A 21,781-nucleotide genomic window follows, 5' to 3' on the forward strand; every position below is an offset into this window, starting at 1 on the left:
GAAGCTGAAGCATTGTATTTCCTTAACAATTTGTATGCAGGTCATTAAATGTACCTGTCTGTTAGCTTCTGAGCTGGGCACAGATATAAATATTAAATTAGCATTTCTCTTCCTTCTGTTCCATTTTACAAAGAAATTATTTAAAAAGCTGGTTAAAAACACTACAGAAAATAACTGGTTGAAGATGGAGTGTTGCAGATGACCACAAATAATAGGCAAACCATCAGTCCCAACTAATTTAATTAATTTGCATGTGACTAGTAAACTGCATGCTTCCCAGTTTCAGGAAAACTGCAATCCCTGTATACTGCACGCTTATTTGCTTGTTATTTAAGGACCTCCCAAAAGTGCAGTCTCCAGTGCCTGATTTAGTAGCTGATGGCACTGTAAAGAATGTAAGTTAGCAGCAGCCATTTTGATTAAATCATCCAGCCAAGCTGCAAGTGTGAGAACAGGCAGTGCTCCCCACTTCACAGAGTCTGCCTGTAATAATAAATGAAAGCATATATACTGAGAAAGCAGTATATTTAGTGTCTTATATTGAGGGTCATACAGCTTGTCTGGACTTTTGCCCTTTCAGATTTTGCTATTGTGTCATCTGTACATATTTAATAATCTCATTGCCTACTGGCAATGACTTTTGTCAAGGTCATTTTTCTTGTGCAGTTAAAAGAATAGGTTTGAATTTCACTGCAGATCTCCCTGGGCTTGCAAGATCATTGTTTATGGAACTCCTCTGTATCTTGCACTATCTTTGAAGCTCTTGAGAATTTTAACTAATGACATCCTCTGCTGAAGAGTAAAAATGGGTTTCAAAATGTAAATTATGTTTAAAACTAGTTTTAAGTAACATAGAAAGTATTTTTTTAAGTGAAGGTAAAATGCATATGGGTAAAGAGCATACAGGCAGGTGTGTGATTTTTCTGTATGTGTGTGATTGTGTACATGTGTGAGTGAGTAGACTACCTACTTTCGTCATTTTTGGCAAGGTGAAATTTCAGTAACTTGTTCCAACACTGCGGTAAAATATTTTTTCTGCTGTGGAATAGTAGGTCTCTTGGATTCTCTCCAGTATTTTAATGTGTAATTGATAACTTAATATCTCACCAGGTATATTTTTGGCAGAACATCTCATTCAGCATCAAGATTTGAGTTTTGTCCACATACTGGTTTTTTTCCAGAGCATGTCTTGCAATTTCCTTTTCTCAGTGATGCAGATGTGAGGCTCCATTTATATACCTTTTTGCTTTCTAAACTAAAGATGGGAGATAGTGTATGCCACGTACAGCATGCATGATCTGGAGAAAAATGTTTCCTGCTACTGCATTAATTTCTTTGATTTAGCATAAGCCAGATTTCCCCTTGTCCAGTACTGAACACGCAGAACATTTTGTATCTTAATAAAAATTGGAGGTTTTACTTAGCGGCTATATCTTATTAATATAGGATATTAAAATATTAATATTTGCCTCTAGAAAATGTTATGTTGCTAGTGACAATACAAGAAAATAAGGCTAACATAATATGAATATTCTTTTTTTTTGACCACTGCTACCTGAAAAATATCGTGTCAAGGGATTTGCAGATAGGACAGTGCATTATTTTCTTGGGACCTCCAGTTTACTTTGTGACCTTGCACGATCCACTTAACTTCTCTGATTCAGTTTTCTCTTTTTTAAGATTGGGAATGTACTTTCATTTTCAAAGGTAATATGAGAGAGAATTCATGTTTGCAAAGTGTTTTGAGATCTTTTGATTAATACTGCAAAATAAATACAAAGTGTTCCTAATATCAACAGTGTTCCTCCCAGTTCCTATTTTCTTTTTAGGAACTGTAACATCTGTACTGTGTCTAATAGCTGAAACTGTAAGAAGTTAAATTACTATAGGGACTGTGTTTTCAACGTTTATTTCACTCTTCCTTTGTGCCACTAGTTGAAGGAAAGGCAGTCCTTGCCTTTCCCTTAGTGTACGTACCTCTCAGCTAATAATGCATTTTTCATTAACCAAAGACTATGGGTATGGGAGATGGCGATAGGTAAAGCATATAGCACCCACACTGAGTGAGGTACTAGCTAAGTTCCTGGCCTCGGATTGAGATACCATTAATGCCAACCTGTTCCAGACAAGTCCCCTGAATTAATGAGATTGTCTATGGGGCTGCTGACAAAAGCCTGAAAATTCAAAACCTAAAGTCTCAAACACAAACAAGGTAAATACAAACCACCTGCAATTTATTGTTTGTAAATTTTTAATAATTGTAAAGCCAAAATGTTACTTTAATAAATGAAATTCTCATGCTATTGGGAGGTAAGGTTTCAAGAAAAAGGCAATAGCCACATGGCACAGCAGTATAGAACCACTGTACCCTCCTGGATCATATCACCTCCTGGGGTCTTTACTGCAGGGGTAGACAAAATACAACCCGTGGGTCAGGTTCGGCCTGCCAAGAAATTCTGTCGGGCTCTTGGTGGGTCCATTGGTCCCCCCTGGCCCAGGCTTGTGGGAGCAGCCGGGGACGTGGCACTTGCGGCTGGTTGTGCTGCCCCCAGGTGCACAGGGCAGGGCCAGCACAGCAGCTAGACTCAGCTTACTGGCAGCCACTGCCACTGCCTTTGTCACCACCACTGCTGGACCCAGCCCTGCTGCCTGGGCAACCCAGTCCCTCTGCCTGCCACCACCACCAGGAGCACCAGACAGAATTGGGGGGGGGGGGGTCTCCATGGAGACTGGCCTGGGACCCTTGTGAGCACAACATGCTTGGCCAGGTAGATGGGATGGGGCTGCGGGCAGGCAGGGAGTGGCATCTGGGAGTGGGATGGACTAGCTGGGGCTGGGATTGTGGGGCAGAGCCACAATCCACTCCCCACACATCTCTGCCCATGGAACCAGTGTTCATTGCAGGGATGTGCGGGGAGTGGATCATGGCTCTGCCCCAGGCCCTGTCCCCACACTGTCACCCTCCTGCTCACCCATCCTACTCCCAAACACTGGTCCTCACCCTCCTGTGGCCCCATCCCATCCACCTGTTCAAGCGCACCCTAACCACAGGGGTCCTGGCCACTCTCCATGGAGACCCTGCTCTCCTACTTTGTCCAGCTCCCTGGTGGTAAGAGGGGGGCAGATGGGCCTTGGGCCAGATAGGATTATTTGCCCCTCACCCTACCCTGCCCCATCACCCTGCCCCTCCCCAGGCTCCAGGCTGGGACAGCACCCCACCCCTCCACGTCAGGCCAAGTCAGATTTCCCCCTCTTCCCTACAGCACCAGGCCGAGTCAGCACCCTCCCCACCCAGCCCATACAACACCTTACGTGGCCCTCCAGCCCAAATAATTGCCCACCCCTGTCTTACTGGATCACTGCAGTTCTGTACTGCTTACTACTGCCAGAGGGTTTGTTACAATGGAGCAATTGCCCCAAAAACTTGTAAAGCACCTCCAGGTCAGGCTCTTCTGAATGAAACGTGCTGTATACATACAATGGATGTATAATGTCTTTACCTTACAATAGTTCTTAGCCTATGTTTTTTATTTCCATTATCTTAATGGGTCCAACTGAAAAATATTATGTAAAGTGAGTTTAGTCGATTAAAAGAGCCCTTTGTGTTCAAGGAAGGCTTTTTTTTTCCCCTTCCTTACCACCTCTACTGATCACTGCAGTATCAAGTCATACTACTGATCAGTTTTTGAAAATTCAGTCTAGAAATGCTATGAGTTGTTAGTTTTTTAATTATACCAGGTAAAAACAATAATCCAGTATCAGAGCTCAGATCATAAACTGGCTCCTGCAAGCATCAGGAGGATTCCTTCCTGCTATAAAGCATCTGTAATATTAGGTGCATTATGGGAGCAGGGGAGAAGGGAGTTTAACCTTCCCTTTTGAAATGTCAGGTATTAGCCAATGCTAGAGTTTAGAGATTAGAACAGATGGTGTAATCCAGTAAGTAAAATCCTGTTTTATGAAGTACCTGCTAAAGTGTCTGCAAATGCCAGGAAAATAATTCCTCTCCCCATTCCTTATACAAAAAAAAACCCTATGCATTTTCTGACTGTGCTCTCCCAGCTTGCTGATTCCCACTGCGTGTGAACTGACTATGAACACAAGTCACCAGCTTGTTTAGAGCCACCCCTTGGCTGACATAATTGAAAAGGAAGGCTGCAGCCTTCCTTCTCACCCTTACCACCTCAAGCCATTATCATTACCATTTTCACTACTTTCTTGTCTGTCACATGGGCTTCACTTAGCAAGTTCCTTTCCCTGCCTCCTGTGCAAATTGTTTTAACTTTCACATGCCCAAGAAAAGTTGAATGGAAACTGTGCATGATGAAAAGGAGACAGCAGTTACAGTTAGTTGTCTACTTGCTTAGTTGCCATGTGCTGTTTCATTCTCGGTAGAGGGAGTTCTCACAGCTCTCTTGCAGTGATGCTTAATGGTTCCTGCAAACGTACCATTCCCAAAACACCCAGCTTTCAGGAGTCTCTGAATGGGTCTCTGCACTAATGCTAACACTGATTTTCAATGGTTTACTTTCCACAAGCAAGAGCATTTTCATTAGAGATGAGTTTCAGAATCCAGTTTCCGTATGAGGGGAAGGAAGATTTCTGATCTTATAATGCCCCCAGATGAAACTTTTAGGCTGATCACTTTTGAGAAAAAGAGAAATGTTCGTTTACAAATTTTAGCCAGTTTCACATTTATTTTTCTTTCTTTTTGTTGTTTTTACTCAGTCTGCTGTTTAATCTTTGATTACAGGCCACTAAAGAAGTAATAGAGCGAGAGGCCCCAGGGATGGCCCTGGCAATGCTGATGGGATCACTTAATGTTACTCCTCTGGGCATGCTCTCTAGGTAAGAATGTTACCAACAAAGTAAGAAGAGAACTATTTGACTTGAAGTATTCAAGCTGGTGGAATGGCTGCATAGTAAAGAACTAATGCTTGTCACTTTTCTCCAGAATTGGTAGGGGTCTTGCCTCAGTGAGATGGTCACAGTCCAACTCTAGCAATTGCATTCTGCATTGTTAAATACCCCTCACAGTTTCCACTGGATACTGTATTCTTCTGTACCTTCCATGCCAAATTGTTTATAGTTTGATTGTATTCTGTTAAACAGCTGTCTGATTCCACCTGTGTGCAGTTGCATTTGAGTTCCTTTTATGTAGCTTGAAAAGTGCTGAAGTTTCCTTTGGGATAAAAAAAATTCTGGCTAAGTGGAAGTACAGTATTTTGATGGTGCAAAACTCTAGAACTCTTGGTTCAGAGATGATACCTTTTATTAGACCAACTAAGAAATCACAATGATGTAACTTCTAACATTAGCAAAGAACATCCATGAGAAAACATTGAAAGTGAAAAGTGAGATCACATTTCTGGGGATTTTTATACTTTAACTCTTAATTTTTGTTATTTACTGTCTAGTGACAGACAATATTTTCATTCTTTTGGTGTCTTCTTCAGTCAGTGTCTTCTCCAGTCATTCTGTGCTTCTGTGCCCAATTTAGGATAGACATATCAATATGGTTTATTCTAGTTATGCACTTGAGGTCCTTAGTATCATGGCTGAATCTATCTACTGTCAGAGACATTTAAGTAGAATAGATATATTTGGGTTAATTAAGTTATGCTTGCTATTTATCTGCCATTTTAAAAAGCAAAGCAAAAATATTGGGGGTCAGCTGAGAAACAGTGGCTTCTGTATCTTTATTCTCAGTGACAGTGATGGATCTAATAATAAAATAATAATACTGGAGGGATTTTGATAATACAAGATAATTCTTACTTAAAAGCTTGCACTCTTTTAAAGAAGATTAGACTGAGGGTCATAGTAATTTGACAGTTTCTGTTTGAAAACTTAGTACCATAGTGTGCAAGTGTAAGTGCAACATTCTCCTCGTTAACATCTTTCAGCTAACACTTGAAAATGCCAAGTGTTTTTATTTCCATATCTGATGTGCCATTACCCATACATCATAGTATGTATTTATAGGGCCCCAGGGGAGAGAATTCTCCATTATCAGTCACACACAAAATACAGGGGATCAAGGGAATTCTCTAGCTTGGTGGTTGTCAACCGGGGGGTAGGCATACCCCTAGGGGTACTTAAAATGGTCATATGGCATACATGGGGGCTTCCGCCACTGCATGCATCCCAGCAGAGGCCTGGGGGGCACATGCCTCCCTGATCTGTGTGTGGGGCAGCGGCAGTTGCTGCTGCGTGCTGGGCTTTGTGCGCCGCTGCTGTTGCTCCAGGAACAGTGTGACTCCACATGCCACCACTAGGCTGCGCTGTGCCCTCCGCCTGCCTGGGAGTGGGATGCACATAGTGTCACACTCTTCCCAAGGCAGCTGCACCAGTGCGCAAAGCCCAGCGTGTAGTGGCAGATGCCTCTGCCCTGTGCACAGATCCGGGGGGGGTGCACATGCCCCCCAGGCCTCTGCTGGGGTTCGCACAGTGGCAGGAGTCCCCCCTGTGCTCTTGGACGAGCCGCCTAGGATCTGATTGTCCCACAACCTGGCCTGGCCAGAGCCCCATTCACCCCAGCCCCTGTCCCTGTCTGTGCCCCACTCCCTCCCTCACTGCGGGGGCCTCAATCTGTGCCCCCTCACAGCCCTTTCCCCTCTCCTGCAGACTTACCTGCTAGGGGGGCGCGTGCACTCAACCCCCCCCAATAATTTTAATATAAAAGGGTACGTGAGCTGAAACTTTGAGATAAAAGGAGTACACTTGTTCAAAAGTTTGAAAACCCCTGCTCTAGCTCCACTGTGTCAGCTGATTATAGTGGGGATTAGGATTGACTTTGTACAGCCAGCCTTGTTTTGGTGAGTCACACAGCTCATATGGCTGAAACCAGGCATGTGATGGTGAATGTTCAGTAGAACAATGGAGCACACCTGTCTTCTGAATCCATAGGCAAAATTGTCTAAAGAGTTATCGTATTTAATTTTTCAAAACAGATGACGGTTCTCTCTTCTGTTCCTGTCAGTCCCTCACCCAATTCAAGTCCTAATTAGAGAGATTAGTAAACAGGAGGAAAAGTACCTGAGACATTTGATCTTTCAAGCCTTTCACATAATTTTGAGAAACAAGACAGACTTCTTATAAAACCTTTTAAAATGAAATCTTTTACAAAACATGAAGTCCATATCAGTGGTAACTTTTTTTATTTCTGTTTCCTGTTAATGCTGTCTTGGTTTTTAATACATCTTGCAGGCTCAGATGCCCCTGATCAGCTAAAAAACAGCTATGCTGCTCTGGGGGTATCAAGTGGCTTTCCATAGCTCTTCTGGTTCACAGATGTAGGAGAATCTTAATTACACTATCAATTTCCATTATTTCAGAAAGTTACATTGATGAATCATTTTCTTATATGCTCCAACATTATGATAGGGTATGTTATGTTTAAGGTACTGTCTTTTGAACAAGACAAGAAGTGAAGGTCATGATTCTTTATACCATTAAAGAATTGCAATTCTTTAATGCAGCTTTTCTGTATAATTATAAGTTTTGAGCCCTCAACTGGTTATAACTGAAAAGACAAAGAGTTACTTCATTTGGAACATGGAGTTTAACATGTTGATTTCCTGACTTAATATGGTGGCTTTAGTAACCATAACATGGAATGGAGATACAATAAATCAAACCTGGAAGGGAAGATTGTGCTTTATATGATTATCTTGTGCTATCCATGATCGCAAGCAATATGGTACATTTCAATCAGCAAGACTGTTATGTGATTTCTATCCTAACTTCTATGGATCATCTCAGCTGAAGGCCCCCCCATCCAGCTTCATGTACTATTCTTGATGATTTCTGTTATAGTCAACACTGATCATAATTGATTTTTTTGGCTTTCCATTTTGTAAAAGTTCTTCAACACCTTAGAGGTATCTTCTAAAAGCCAGCTGGTGTGCCTGGTATGACACTTCAGAATCTACAGTTATGATTTATCCTTCCTTGTTTCCATTAAGGAAGTTTACTGTGGATTCTGTGACACCTTGTTTAAAGCTGTGCATGTGTCCATCCTAAACAAATTACATCCAGTGTATGTGGGTCATCCGATAGGGGCCAAAATATCTGCCTGTTGCACCTGCTCAGAAAAAGTAACATCCAATCTAGACTTTACAAGAAGAAACTAGAAAATCTGGAATGTTATTTGTTGGTTTGTTAATTACCCAGAGAACTCTAATTCAGAGTCACTTTGCAGTCATGCAAGCCAGGTTACAACTCATCTACTTAAAGTCAGAAAGGCTGTCTTGAGCAAGATGCTCAGTCAATGGCAACAATTCCTTTAAAAAGAGTCTACCAAAAGTGTCTAAAAGCCATTATGATTATTGTGGAATTTGGTGACCTGATGGATCTGAAAATTGGTACCACCCTAAGGGATGACAGTATTTCATATGAATTCTTGAAGCATCTTTATTATTGTACTCTCTGCAAGAATCCTTTCAAGGAAAACTTCCTAAGTCACAGCAAAATTGAAAATCATTGCCCGGATAAGAGGCAAAGATCCATGTTCTACAGTGTGATAACACTTTACATTGCTGCTCAGTGTTTGCTGCAAGGTACTAGCAAGATCCTTTGGAAGATAAAACATTCCAAGAGGTGACAACCTTTTAACTATAGAGTTAGCTAGTCTTCATTGTTGTGATAGCACATATGATCAAGTTTTTACATTGATAACTGACACAGAAAGTATCAGAAAAAGTTGAAGATTGCCAGTTCCTTCCTCTATTTGACTTCTACCACCAACATAATATAGTATAGTGGACAGCTAATTAAACTCTCTAAATACTCCTTAGTTAGTTTGGAACTTCTTTTGCACAAATGCCATTTCACAGTCCTCATGAGTGAAACAACCATTTACTGGAAAAGCCAACTTGAATGGTCTTCTTCAAGGTTCTTTACCAGCTCTAACTCTTTTATTTTAATTTATAAATAATGATTTGTGTGAAACTATCCCATAAACTCATCTGCACTGATGATATCTTCTTTGGCACACAATCTCAGGTGTTTATTGATTTTGAAGACACCTCAAATCCTGATTGGTTTACAACTACTGCTGGTGCTTGCAGTTGAATACTCCAGAATCATCATGGTACATTTTCCCCGCTCGGTAAACCCTTTGCAACATGGGAGTTGAGTGCATGTCTTAACAAGCACCCAGTAAAAAATAAAGTATATCTGATCTGTTCCAGTGTTACTCTTGACAGGTGTCTGACTTACTGCAACCCTCTGATTTAAACAAAGAAGAAGAAGCCTGTTTTGAAGAGAATGGAGGTGTGATAAATGTCAGGCTTGGACCCATTTTCCCTTAAGGTTGAAAGAAAGTGGGTCCACCTGCAGATCCAACACTCACATTTCTAGGACAACGGTCCTCGGCATCTGCCACTCCACAGCAAAATACTGTGCTTTAAACCTGGGCCCATATGTCCCATACTATATTGCTTTATATACAACTCCATATAGCCATGCTCCTTATGCCAGGGATTCTACAACCCACATCTCGGCTGAAAGTTCTGAGTAGCGTTGTTTTGCCACGTGTTCCTTATGCAGATGCTTCAGCCAAAATGGTAACAAGGATTGAAATTCCACCTGACCTCCCACTGTAACCTTAATCTCTTTAACCCTTCTGTAGATGGCCTCAATTTGCGACATTCCTAGTGTTATAATAGTCTTAAAGTATTGGTGTAGCTGTGATGATCTGGCGAATACATGTGAAGTGAGATTTGTTCGACAGAAAGAATGAGGCCTTGTTCAATGGTAACTAACAACCTTCCTATTAGATTTTGACCTATTTGGCAATCAGGTTTTAATCAACTGTATCACCTCCAAAACCTTCCCAAATCATTTTTGCACTGTTTGAGATCAGTGCACTGCCAGCAGACAGCAATGGAGGTTTTGGGACAATCCAAATTAAAGTTACAGTGAGGTGAATATTATGATTCTTATGATAGAGGACTATCTTCTAATCAAGTTGGATGAGAGTTTTAAGAGCATTCATTTCTGTTACTGATAATGCCATAGCTTAACTTAAGTCAAATAGGCATACACTAATAATTATGAGTATAGTGTTCTTCATGCCTTATTATATCCTCCAGTTTATTGATTCCATGTGCTATTAATCAGCTGCTGAATTCCACCCTATATTCAGCTGCAGTTAAGTGGCAGGTGAAAAGTAATTTCTGCTTGGGATCCTTTTGTACGCTACATAGATACAAATGATATGTGTGTATGTATATGTGTACACATGTGTGTGTGTGTGTGTGTGTGTGTATTTACATATTGCTGTGCTATGGCAAAACATTAAATAGTTCACAGTCTTTTTTTCCCCCCAGATCGACAAAAAATAAATAGTACAATTTTTTTTTCATGTACAATACACACCTTTTCCCCTCAAATTGGAGTGTGTGCTTTAAGTAGGAAAGCTGTTTTGTTCACTGGAAAAGGAGAGCTTCTGAAGAAACTGTAACTGCCATGCAGTTGTAAAGATGGCAGGCATTTGTGTCTGCTCAGCAAACTGAAGGAGTGGAGTCTTGCATTAACTTTCTCACAGTTCTAGCTATTGGCTGAGCACTGTAGCTGTTGCCCAAAGCAGCAAGCAAGCTGTTGGTAGTATCTTGGTAAGGCTTGTGATGTAGAAGCAATGCTTTATTTTCAGTCTTATATAAAGAACTACTTACAGTAAAGAAGTAACAGTCTTGCTGCTGCCCTTTGCAAGGGTCTGGGGCTTAACTTCATATGACATCAAGTAAGTCCTCCTGGAAATATAGTGTCCAGGAAGTGTAGAATCACAGGAGACACTTTACTACACCAAGAAGTTCCTGATGTCATACATACTGGACATACTGGCCGCATCCAGCTGCCTCTACTTGTCCCTGGGGATTGCCTGTGCCATGCATGCTTTGGTGTGCAGCATGTTACCCTGGGTGGGGTAGGGGAGGGTGGGATCAGCACTGGGCTGGCCCCAGTAGCCTTACCTGGGGTCCTGGGGGCTACCCGGGGCTGCAGCAGTGGCAGTTCTGCCACATGGAGCCTGACCAGCAGCCGCAGCACAGCTCCGGGTGAATCGGCTCTGCTTTTCAGTGGTGTGTGCTGCCTGTGCACATGCTGCTCTGCTTTTTTTTTTTCCATGGGTTTTTTGATCTGGGGTCAAAAAAAGATGGAAAAAAAAGCAGAGCAGCACACACATAGGCAGCGCCTCCTTGTACCACAGAGAACATCTAAATGTACAGTATGTGGTGCTGCTGGGGGGGAGGGAAGGGTTTGACCCTAGGAGATCCCAGGGTCAAAAAAAACCCACACCAAAAAAAAAAGCATAGCGGCTCACATGGCAGTGGTGCACACCACCCAAAACCAGAGCCTGACCTGCCAGAGCCATGCTCTGGCTGCCAGCCAGGCTTCCTCCTGCAGGAGCACCATGGCTGCAGCTCCTGGAGGCCCTCAGGACCCCAGGTAAGGCTGCTGGGGCCAGCACAGTTGCTGGTTACCCACCTGGGGTAACCTGTTGCGTGGGAGAGCACCTGTGGCAAAGGCATTCCCTGGGGACAAGTAGTAGCAGCACCAAATGTGCTACTGCCACTCGTCCCTGGGGAAACACATTCTCACTCATCTGGATGCGCTCAGTGATGCCAATTCTCACAATTTTATCATGACTCTTGCAGTTCTTTATTTTTTTACTTAAAAGGCCTATTCCTTGAAAAATAGGATAATATTAGAATGTGAGCTTTCATTAAAAAAATACGGGTCAGATTCTATTCCACCCATTGGGTGCCTAAGTGGTCTTAGGTGCCTAAGTACAATTCTGTTCTACACTGTTCAGGTCCTGGAAATCTACTAGTGCATTTGTGTAACCCACCATCACCTTACACTTAGGATTGAATCACAAAAAAGCAGAAAAGACCAAACCACCTTTTGTTTTAACAGTTTTTTTTATAGATTCAAACAGGATGGAATAGGATTCCACTTAGGCACCTAATAGGTGGAATATAATCTTAGCCTAAGTGTCTCACCTTCCTGTTTGCAGAGGAAAAGATTCTTCATGAATAATTTGGTCCCCTTTATTCTGGGCTTTTGTCAGATGTTTTATCCCATATTTGGGCCTCACCAAATTGATCTGTATGGATTACTATTTAGAAGCCCTCATAACATCCACTACGGTAGCTTGCAGCACCAGATACATTTTCTGTAGATGTAAGCTCTTTATCTTTGTATTTCTTATAGCAGTGGTTCTCAACCTTTTTAGACTTGAAGAATGCCTCGTTTGACTCAAGGCGCCCCTCCATAACTTGTGTGAATTGATCAGCACCTGTGGCAGTGCATTGTTTGTGCCTGCCACTTTAAGAACATCAGGCAGGCTGTGCACTAGCCGGCAGGTGAGTTCAGGCCAAGTTAGGTGGTCACCTGACCACAGATGGCCTCCCGATTGGAGGAGGGCTGGGCAGGGTGTGTATAAGCCCAGAACCTGGAAGCAGGGCCAGCAGTTACATCTGCGGAGCTGGAGGAGAAACATTCCTCAGCCTGAAGACTGAAGCTCCTGGAACATCTGGAGATTAGGGTAGGAACTATGGAGATGGACGAGGTTCCTCTTGGTCCTGGGTAAGACCTGAAACTGCACCCTGCTGGGGTTGGATGGTGCACTGGGATTGCCTGTCACGAGGCAGCCCACAGGAAATGCCACGTGTGCCTCCCCAGTGAAAGGTAAGGATGGGGTGCCATAAAGTCTCATCCCCCCACTGCCTTGTAGGTCACCCTGTAGTAGGGAAAAGTTTGAGACCAAGGTCCACTAAGAGGGACCTGAGGCCCAAGGGGCAAAAGGCCCTGAGTGTGAGTGTGTGGCCCAGTAAGAGGGCAGAGTGAATGTGTGCCCAGTAATGGGGTGGAGTGAGTGTGTGACCCAGAGACAGGTCAGAGTGCGGTCCAGTGAGGGGCTGGGGAGTGGTCCACTGAGGGGCCAAGGTCCACCTAGAGGGACCTGAGGCCTGCGTAGGCCAGAGGCCAAGTGCAGCCCAGTGAGGGGCCAGGGGAGTGAGTAGTAGTGGATTTGGATGCTATCTGCAAGGCATGGGACATGGTGTAGGGTGTAGGGATGGTTCAGAGCCATGTATTTGGTCCAGAATACCAGGGCCACAAATGGGCAGCCTCCCACATTTTTTACATCAGTTCATTTTTACATCAAAGGTGTGACAGATGAATGCAGGGCAAACTGCCCTAAACTGGGGGCAGGGGGGCATCGATCTCATAGGGTACTGGGGGATACCCCCCCCCCCGCTACAGCACCCCATTTCAAAACATAATTTATTACAGTGCTTATCTTCTTGCACAGGGGCTGGGCAGTGGGGACAGGGCAGTGGCTAGGCAGGGAGGAGCCTGAACACCTGTGCTTATCTTCTCTCATCTGTTTATCTTGTCACACCTAGTGGCACCCTTCAAAAGGTCTTATGGACCTGTGGATGTTCTTTCCTAACACAGAGGACAGATTGTGTGGGAGGCAAATTCAGGAAAATGTTGTTGTCAAGTCCAACCTTAAGCCAAATGTAGTAGTTGCTGATGTATACATCTGCTTTCTTTATATTATTCCCCCAGCGTATACGTGTTATTGATGTCAGACAAATATTCAGGCTCTACACAGCATGAGATTTTATATAGCTATATACACTAGCAGTAATCTGATGGAATCCCCTAATTTGCATATATTGCACATGTATAAACATTTGCAAGCCACATTTAAAAGCACATCTTTTCTAGAGTAATGTAAACCACAGATTTCTTTACAAACAAAATTACATAAACTTCTGTTAACATGACACAAACTATATACAAGTTTATATTAAGACCTCAATTGACAGGCTGTATACTTTGGACCTTCTGTGAAATAATTAAACCTTGGCTTGCACATTTTTTTAAAGTTATTCTGCCTAATAAACTAGACCTAAGAAGTATAAACTAACAGCTCACATGAAAGGGTAAGTGTCATTTTTACATGGTGCCATTTTCTGTGGCAGACTGTGGAAGGGAAGAACAAGAAGAAGGAAAGATCAGCACTTTCTTATGCTTAAACATGTGATTCACATTATCTAATAGACAAATTGCCACTTGAATCTCTGCAAGATATCTTTAAGCCCTAAGCTCTTACTGTGTTTCTTTGAAAAGAATTTCAAAACTGTGCAATATTGCCCTTGAAATATGCAAATATGGGAAGCAGAGCAGACTGGGAGACAGGACACAATTGAGCTCACAGTCAAAAACAAGATTTGTTCCCTATGTGGGTCAACTTAATTGTGGTGTAAAAGGCTCATTTTGAGGCTTTGAAAAGCCACTGCAGACATTTTGGCAACTATCACTAGAATACTTCTGACTTTGCCAGAAAATGTGATATAGCTTCTAATGACATTAAGTATAATGAATGATTTATGTAGGAAGGAATCCAGGGAAATTCCTTTCCCCACAAACAAGTTATGTTCCTTGGTATTAAATGTTGAATAGCATATAAGCAAAACAAAAAAAAATGGGTTCTCTTTCCTGCTCTCTTTTTCTTTGTTTGGCATTTTCATTTGCTAAATGATGTTATACATTATTTTTTCTTAGACTACGACCCTACATTTTCTTGTGTCTTGTTTTTATTTATGTTTTTCATCCCAAGTTTTTTTTACCAGTTATTTGTCCAGCTCTGTGGATTAAACTGAGAGGTTCTCTTATGACATCCAGAGAGCTTCTAAAGGTTGTTCTTTTTTTCCTTTTTAATTAATTCACCCTTTTTTTTGCTAAAAAGAAGATTGTACAAATACTTTAGCTACCATTAGTTTGGGGAACAAGTATAGTGTAAAAGGTAAATTTCATGGCTCTTTTTGGACAGACTCTGACAATTCAAAAGTAGCTGAGTACTGCAGAAAAAAGTCCTTCTACTTTTTTCTTTATTCTTTTTTTTTTTTCTTAACAAGAATTGAGTTTGGCCATTTATTTCCCCTTTTTGTTTTTGCTTATTTTAGACTCCTTCAAGAATTTTACTAGCATGAATTTCTGTAGAAAGTAAATTTTGCACTCACACAATATAGTACTCATGGAGCGCATTCCCACTTCTGGGGGCTGTACTTGCAGTGGCAAAAATAGCAGTGGCCACTACTTTTTGCCGCAGTGCACACCCCTGCACTTGCACTTGGGTGTAAGGCAAATTGCCCCGGTTTGGGCAAACTGCCCTTTCGCCGCTCCTCCCAGCTCCTGGTGTGCTCAAGGAACCATGGCACAACTCAAGAAGTGGAGACTCTCTGAGTGGCAGCCAAAATGTCTCCCTGGAGGACCAAGCCTCCGTGTCTACCAGAGCACGCTCATGTCACATGCGCCAGGCCACTTTTTTGTGCTGGGTTTTTTTTGTTTTGTTGTTGTTTTTTGCGGGGTTTTTGCTATCAGGATTTCCTGGTAGCAAAATTTGCCCCCAAATTTGCAAATTTGCAGGGCAGGGCATAGTTTAATGTTCTGGGTGCCTGGTTTGTGGCACTGCAAATAGTATTGCAGCACCACAAACCGCACATGCCTGCACATCTGGATATCACCATGGGGTGTATTTCACTTAATCTTTTGCCAGTTTTTCTACCAAGTTATTCAACTGGAAAATCAAAACAAGACTATATGACTTGTACGACTAATCAGAACCAAATGGTATAATTCAAGTTTCTTATTTTATATATCAAGCAGTTAAGGAAGGAAAATTTGTAACTGATTCTTTCTCGTAATCATGAAACATTTTCCATTTCTTCATAGATATTTCACAAACAGGAAAAAAAGTGTAATAAATTTTCCTTACATTGTATTTGTTCACTAGGAAATAATCAGAAGCTATGGCAACTGGAAAAATTCTGTAGAACCTCTTGAGCAACCGCTCCTCATTGAAACGGGCTCAGGAGGAAAAAAATTATAGCCATCCACATTGTTAGGGCTCCCAGTAGCACAAGTACCCAGGAAACAAACTGTACTATAAATATGCAATATTATAGTATCTAAATTGCCGTTCTGGTTTGTATCATTCAGGTTGACTGCAGGTAAAGGGCAAGGACTTTCTATGCAACCTGATCTGTCCTTTCTTGGTTTTGATAAAATAGTCTTTGGCTGAGTTTTGGAGAAAAAATATCTCCTGCAAACTCTTTTTGATTCCATAGGTTGTGGACTCTTGTACAACCAAGGGGTTTGGATTGGGTTACAATTGGCAAGGGTTAAGATCTTTCTACTGGTGACAAAGCAAAACCTGCCTTTTGATATGTTTACAGTCACCACTCATAGCTTGTGGGTAGAAATGTTGTATTTGGAATACGGTGTTGTAAATATGGACACATAAGTAAGTTCATTTCAGCCAATAAACAATAGACTGCTTTGTCTTTTTCCAAGTTACTTAAAATGCCTTTTCCTTCCCCTCTCCATCTGTAAAAAGGAGATAGCAGTACTTGCTGGCTTCATGGAGTGCTGTATGGAACAATTGATTAAAATGTGGAACTCTTAAAATGTATAGTCTTACATGAGTGCATAATAATAGTATTATTATTCATTTTGATCTTACATGCTGATGTTACAGACTCTAATTTCAAATTCTCTGATGTAAATCATAACTTCATCTTAGCCCTTTCATTGCTTGATGTGCTGCTTTGGGGTGCAGAACAGGATCTCTGGAAGAATGGGATTTGTAAAGAAGTTTCCCTTTAGTTTTGAAATGTACATACTACAACTCCATCCAAGTGGCTCTATCAAGAGCCCTTGTGATTAAATTTCTATATAGGAAAATTATTTTATCCTTTCTGCTTTTCATATGCTATAATTCAAAAATATATATACAATAGAACAAGTATGACTGAGTGACTTTTTATTATCTGTTGTTTTACTTATTGGCCAAAGTATTTTTGGTGCCATCAAGCCAGAACCAAACCAAGAATTTGAGCAAATGGAAAATAAATTAGATCCTCACTTTATTGTGAATAAAGAGTGAAGTTGATAAAGTTACACAGTATGATGCTAAATGAAGATCTAGCCCAGTTGATGTCTTTTTTATATTTGATTATATGTTGAAATCTTATTTTTCACCTTGCCTTATGCTGCCTCAGCTTCTCCTGAGAAAATCCTACCTTTTCTCCTAGTTCAGCCATTTTTTCCATATGTGGTTCCCAAGCATTTTCAGAGATTGCAGACTAAACTGGCACATGGAGATAGCTGGTTAGGATTACCCTTTAGTGCTATGTTTTCCCGTGAAGGAAAATACTTGTATTTCAAACTCTTTCTGTTTCCTTTCAGGCCTGTGTGTGGAATCAGAGGAAAAACTCTCATAATTAACCTACCAGGTAGCAAGAAAGGGTCACAGGTAAGAAGTATTCATATTGAGTCTGTCTTTACATTTGATCCTATTGGATTCAAAATACTTTTCTTGAATATGACAGAAGCTTAGCTACCACAACCACTTTTACAAAAATGCCTAGAGCTGTGTAAAGCCCATATAGCCAGAAGTGGAATCATTCGCAATGTTACTTACAGTTAGAAGACTCTGAAGACTCTCCAAAAGAGTCTGGAACAACCTAATAGTGTGGCAATGGTCTGAAAAATTCATAGATTTCTTACTACTACCTTTGCTAAGGAAAAAAAGAAAAGAAAATCATTTTTAAACAGTTAGCAAAATAAGTATATTTCAAATATTTTTCTTTCATTTATAGATTTTTTAATATTTGCAATTGAAAACTCATAACTGAAATTTACATTTTTATGCTTTGTGTTGTTTATTTGTTTTACATTTCATTCAGGCTGGGCAATGAAACTAGAATGATCTTTTTTTTTTAATTTGTAGTCATTTTTGTTTGCTAATTCTGATGTCAACCTCATTTATGTTATATTTTAGAGTTTCCATCACTGCAGAGGAAAGTTCACATAAGAATAAGATTTTTTCTCCAGATATACTATGATTTAAAAAAGAATGAACACGTTTTGATTATGAACAACCCTGAAAAAGTTCTCAGGGTCTATGTAGCAATCCCAAGGAGCCACATTATTTCAATATGTTATTTGTCTCTCTTTTTATCTGCTAGAGATTGATGTCCTCTGAATCAAATTATGGAGGAGGAAGAGTGGCATTTGTCTCTGGTCATTTTTATTAATTACATTCAGCAGTGTCTACAATATGCTAGGTAATTTCCAAGCTGAGAAAAAGCATGATTTCTGCCCCGGGGCACTCACAATCTAAAGAAAGGCAAATAAACAGCAGGTGAGGAAAAGGGATACAATACAAATAGAGACAGTATAACAAGCATATTTCATATATGCAAATAATATGAGATCACTCTATTGGAAAGGAAAAAAATACTGCTAAGTTTCACTGTATAGCAGTAATTTTTGTAACCTGATGAGTTGTCTACCATGAAGGTAAGCTTTTCACTCATCAGGTAGTACAGCATAATAGATCCCACAGCTCTGAGATTTCAGCAAATATTATTACAATTCATGACGGAGAGAGAGACTCCCTGGCAGCAGAGACCTCACGAACCCAAAAAGATGAGTTGGTAAATGAGGATTTCCTCTTTTTCATGTTCTATATTACTTCCTTTCCAGTTTCAGTAATAAAACCATAAATGAAGCTATATATTTTCTTCAGTTTTATTATATAAATAAATGAAATGGAACTAATATAACCTGTTGATGATGCACTAAATATCACTGGAAAGCAGAGCTGGACAAGATATAAGACTAGTTTCTGTAAAAATGGGGAGGCTTAAAGCCAGTTATAGTCTGAAAAGTTGAATATATGAACTTTCTTCCTTCTGTGTATGTTTCCTTTATATTTTAGAAGAAACAATTGTCATCTTCACTTTTTATACAAAGGAGAATCTGCTGTCATAGCCCTGTAGCACCAATGGAACTCTGAATCTACCTTAAATTAACTTGGAATTTACTCAATAAATAATGACAAAGCACCAATAATGTGCTAACTCAGGTCACAAATATAAAAATATTTATATTTTACCACTATACCACAAAGGTTCAAATTTAAGTGTCACCATCAACAGAATCAGTAATGAAATAACAACTGCAGAATCTTTATAACTAGGAGGAAGCAAAAATAGCAAGCTGCAAAATTAGGTTGAGACAGTTTGGGAAACTAGGCACCTGAATTGAACTTAGGCAGGATTTAAGAAATACATTGTATAAAGCAATCCAGAATATCTCTGCTCTACCACCCAAGCAAGCTTATTAGGTACCTAAAGTCATTTAGCAGCTATGTTTTGGAATGATTCCTGCATGACTAAACTGTTTCTGTCTAAGTTCGGTCACAAACCAGGTATGAGACAGAACAACAATTCACCTCTGCCTAAGTTCTTGGAGGTTACTGATTCACTAGTCATGCTCTGAGCATGCCTCACAGCAGCAGCATGGGATTCCATATAATATACAGCAAGCAAGGCCAGTCTTGTTCAATAACACTGTCAAAGGAGGAGGTAGCCAAGTGGTTAGAGTCTCATGACTTTTGCATTATCACATGTGTTCTCCAGAGAACAGTGGTGTAATTAGAGCAAGGGGAAAGGGACAACCACTGTAGGCACCGACTTGGTGGAGAGGCATAAAAAGCAACCATTATCAATAGCCGGACAATTATGTGACAACTAGAAGTCACCGCCATCCCTGTACCTGGGTCACCCACCCCATCACTATGCTACTGCCAGAGAACTTTCTCACAGTGTGCCACAGAATCAGCCTTTGAAGGAGATTTCCTCCTCTCTTTGGATGCCCCATTGTTTTCTTTAACATGGCTTCAACAAAATTTGGAGGAGGAGATCCTTGTCTGGTCTAAATTTTGATAGGCCCATAGCAATTATTGCTCCTATGACAAGTTATATGGAAAGAAATTCTGCCACAGTGTTCTAGCATTTGCCAAAATACTATAAATAATGCAAATATTATAATACCTGTTTAACAGTAGTCAAGCCATACTGGCTTACTGGTGGGATGTTTATTTTCCTAATGTGTTAATTATTTATGAATTTCCTCACAAGTTCATTGTATTTCATGATGGGTCAGCTCTTGCTTTCCTTTTCCACTGTTCATTTCCCATTTGGTTGTTGAGATTTAAAGTTTAGCCAAGTGAAGATAATTGTGCGCTTGGATATGTCTAACAGGAGTTTTACAAACCACATACACATATACATCCACTCTTCAGAGGACACACAGTCCTAGTGAGTTTTAATTTTATTCAGATATTCCTAAGTACATGGCTTGTATGTGAACACATCCTGTGAAAACACAGCACACTTACAACTGATGTTATACATAGAAGAAGTACAGTGACTCCTGTCAACAGGGGCCCCTAATCCCTGTTACCACAGTAAGCAGTGTTATGCGACTGCAGAGTGTAGCACGTGTGAGCGGCAAAGTTCAAGGGCAGCAAAGCCCAGTCTGCAGACTGCAGGCAGCAGAACATCAGACTACTTAATAATAGATGATTAGAAGCACCTGGGCCCTGTTGAAAAGAGGAGAGTCAGTAGGTATATAGGCCTGGCTCCAGAGCTAGAGAGAGTTACACTAGCCCACATCCTTGGAGGAGAAGCAGCTGTACAGGAAAGCCTGTTTCATGCACAGATAACTGGTTTATGTTTCTGTTTTGCAGGAGTTATGGGAGTTGCTACAGGGGAGCAGAGAGGGCACAGTGGCTGATTTGGGGAGGCACTGTGTGTTTGATTAGTTAGCATGAGATCCAAGAGGGGGACGCTAACATGCTAGCCCTTACTAAGGACTGTTGGCAGAGTCCAGAGCCAGAAGGCCCTGTAAAAGAACTGTTGGTGGAGGCTAGAGCTATAAGGACCCAGGAAGGATAGGTCGGGTAGAGATTGCAGGCCCTAAGAGGAACTGGTCGGGGGGTGCAGACTGTAGGCCCCAAGAGGGAGAGAGAGAGGACCCTGAGCACAGGGGCAAGAGACAGAGCCCAGAGTGTTAAAAATGAGGGTGCTAGAGAGAGAGAGAACAAGCCCCAGAGGAGAATAGCCATTTGGGGGTGCTAGGGGAAGAACAAGCCCCAGAAAGAGACAAAAAGAGTGAGTTGGCTGAGGCCAATTATAGGGAGAGACTCCCTGTTCAGGGGACCGAGTCCAAAGATCAGGCCAGAGCAAAGGGTTAATGATAAACAAGTCAGAGTGTAGCACTTCAAGGCTCAATCCAGTATTCTAAGGGAAGTTTCCCAATCTTAAATTTATTTCCAACAAGGTGTCACAGTTGAGGATAGGGCAACAACCTGGGAACCCAGTGTGAGATGATACTACTTATGATAAATAATGCAAATAATATAATTGCAGCAGGTGATATGGCCATTCTCAGAGGCAAGAGTCTGTTACACAGTGTCTCTGCAGTTTTTCATTTTTTCCAGCCATAAAATGGAAATGTCCTATAGTCTATTACAAGAAAACAAGATGAAAGAATTAGAAGACAAATTTTATATGGATGCTGTAAAATTACTCTGAATTGTGAGAAATTATGATGATATCAGCAAGTCTGTCACTCTAAAAGTCCACAGAAAAAAGCCAATGAATAAAAAATAGTATATCTTACTATAGAGACATCCTTATTAAGAAACCCTTCATGATGTGAATCAATCTCTAGATATAAAAGGAACAAAAAAGTGAAGATTTGAGGCTAATGTCACAAAAGCTCATTTGGATAGGGCTGGCTATAAATCAAATAAATAAATAAATGAAAGGGTAGCATTAAAGTTTGTTAAGTTTTACATTTCTGTTGGAGTGTGGTGTTTTTCATATGTTTTGTAAGGTTAGTTGAA

General features: G+C 41.0%; 1 protein-coding gene across 15 annotated transcripts in view; it reads left to right on the forward strand.

The window, feature by feature from the left end:
- GPHN (gephyrin) overlaps positions 1 to 21,781 on the forward strand; it is a 631,726-nt gene that overhangs the window by 406,207 nt on the left and 203,738 nt on the right. For 14 of the 15 annotated variants that reach the window (XM_059722870.1, XM_059722873.1, XM_059722869.1 and 11 more), the window contains 2 exons: positions 4,754 to 4,848; positions 17,269 to 17,335. In XM_059722870.1, the coding sequence (XP_059578853.1) occupies positions 4,754 to 4,848; positions 17,269 to 17,335 (162 nt within the window). The remainder of the gene's footprint in view (positions 1 to 4,753; positions 4,849 to 17,268; positions 17,336 to 21,781) is intronic. The other variant, XM_059722879.1, reaches the window with a different exon arrangement.

The sequence above is a fragment of the Alligator mississippiensis genome, chromosome 2 (assembly GCF_030867095.1).
Source record: "Alligator mississippiensis isolate rAllMis1 chromosome 2, rAllMis1, whole genome shotgun sequence".
Lineage (NCBI taxonomy): Eukaryota > Metazoa > Chordata > Crocodylia > Alligatoridae > Alligator > Alligator mississippiensis.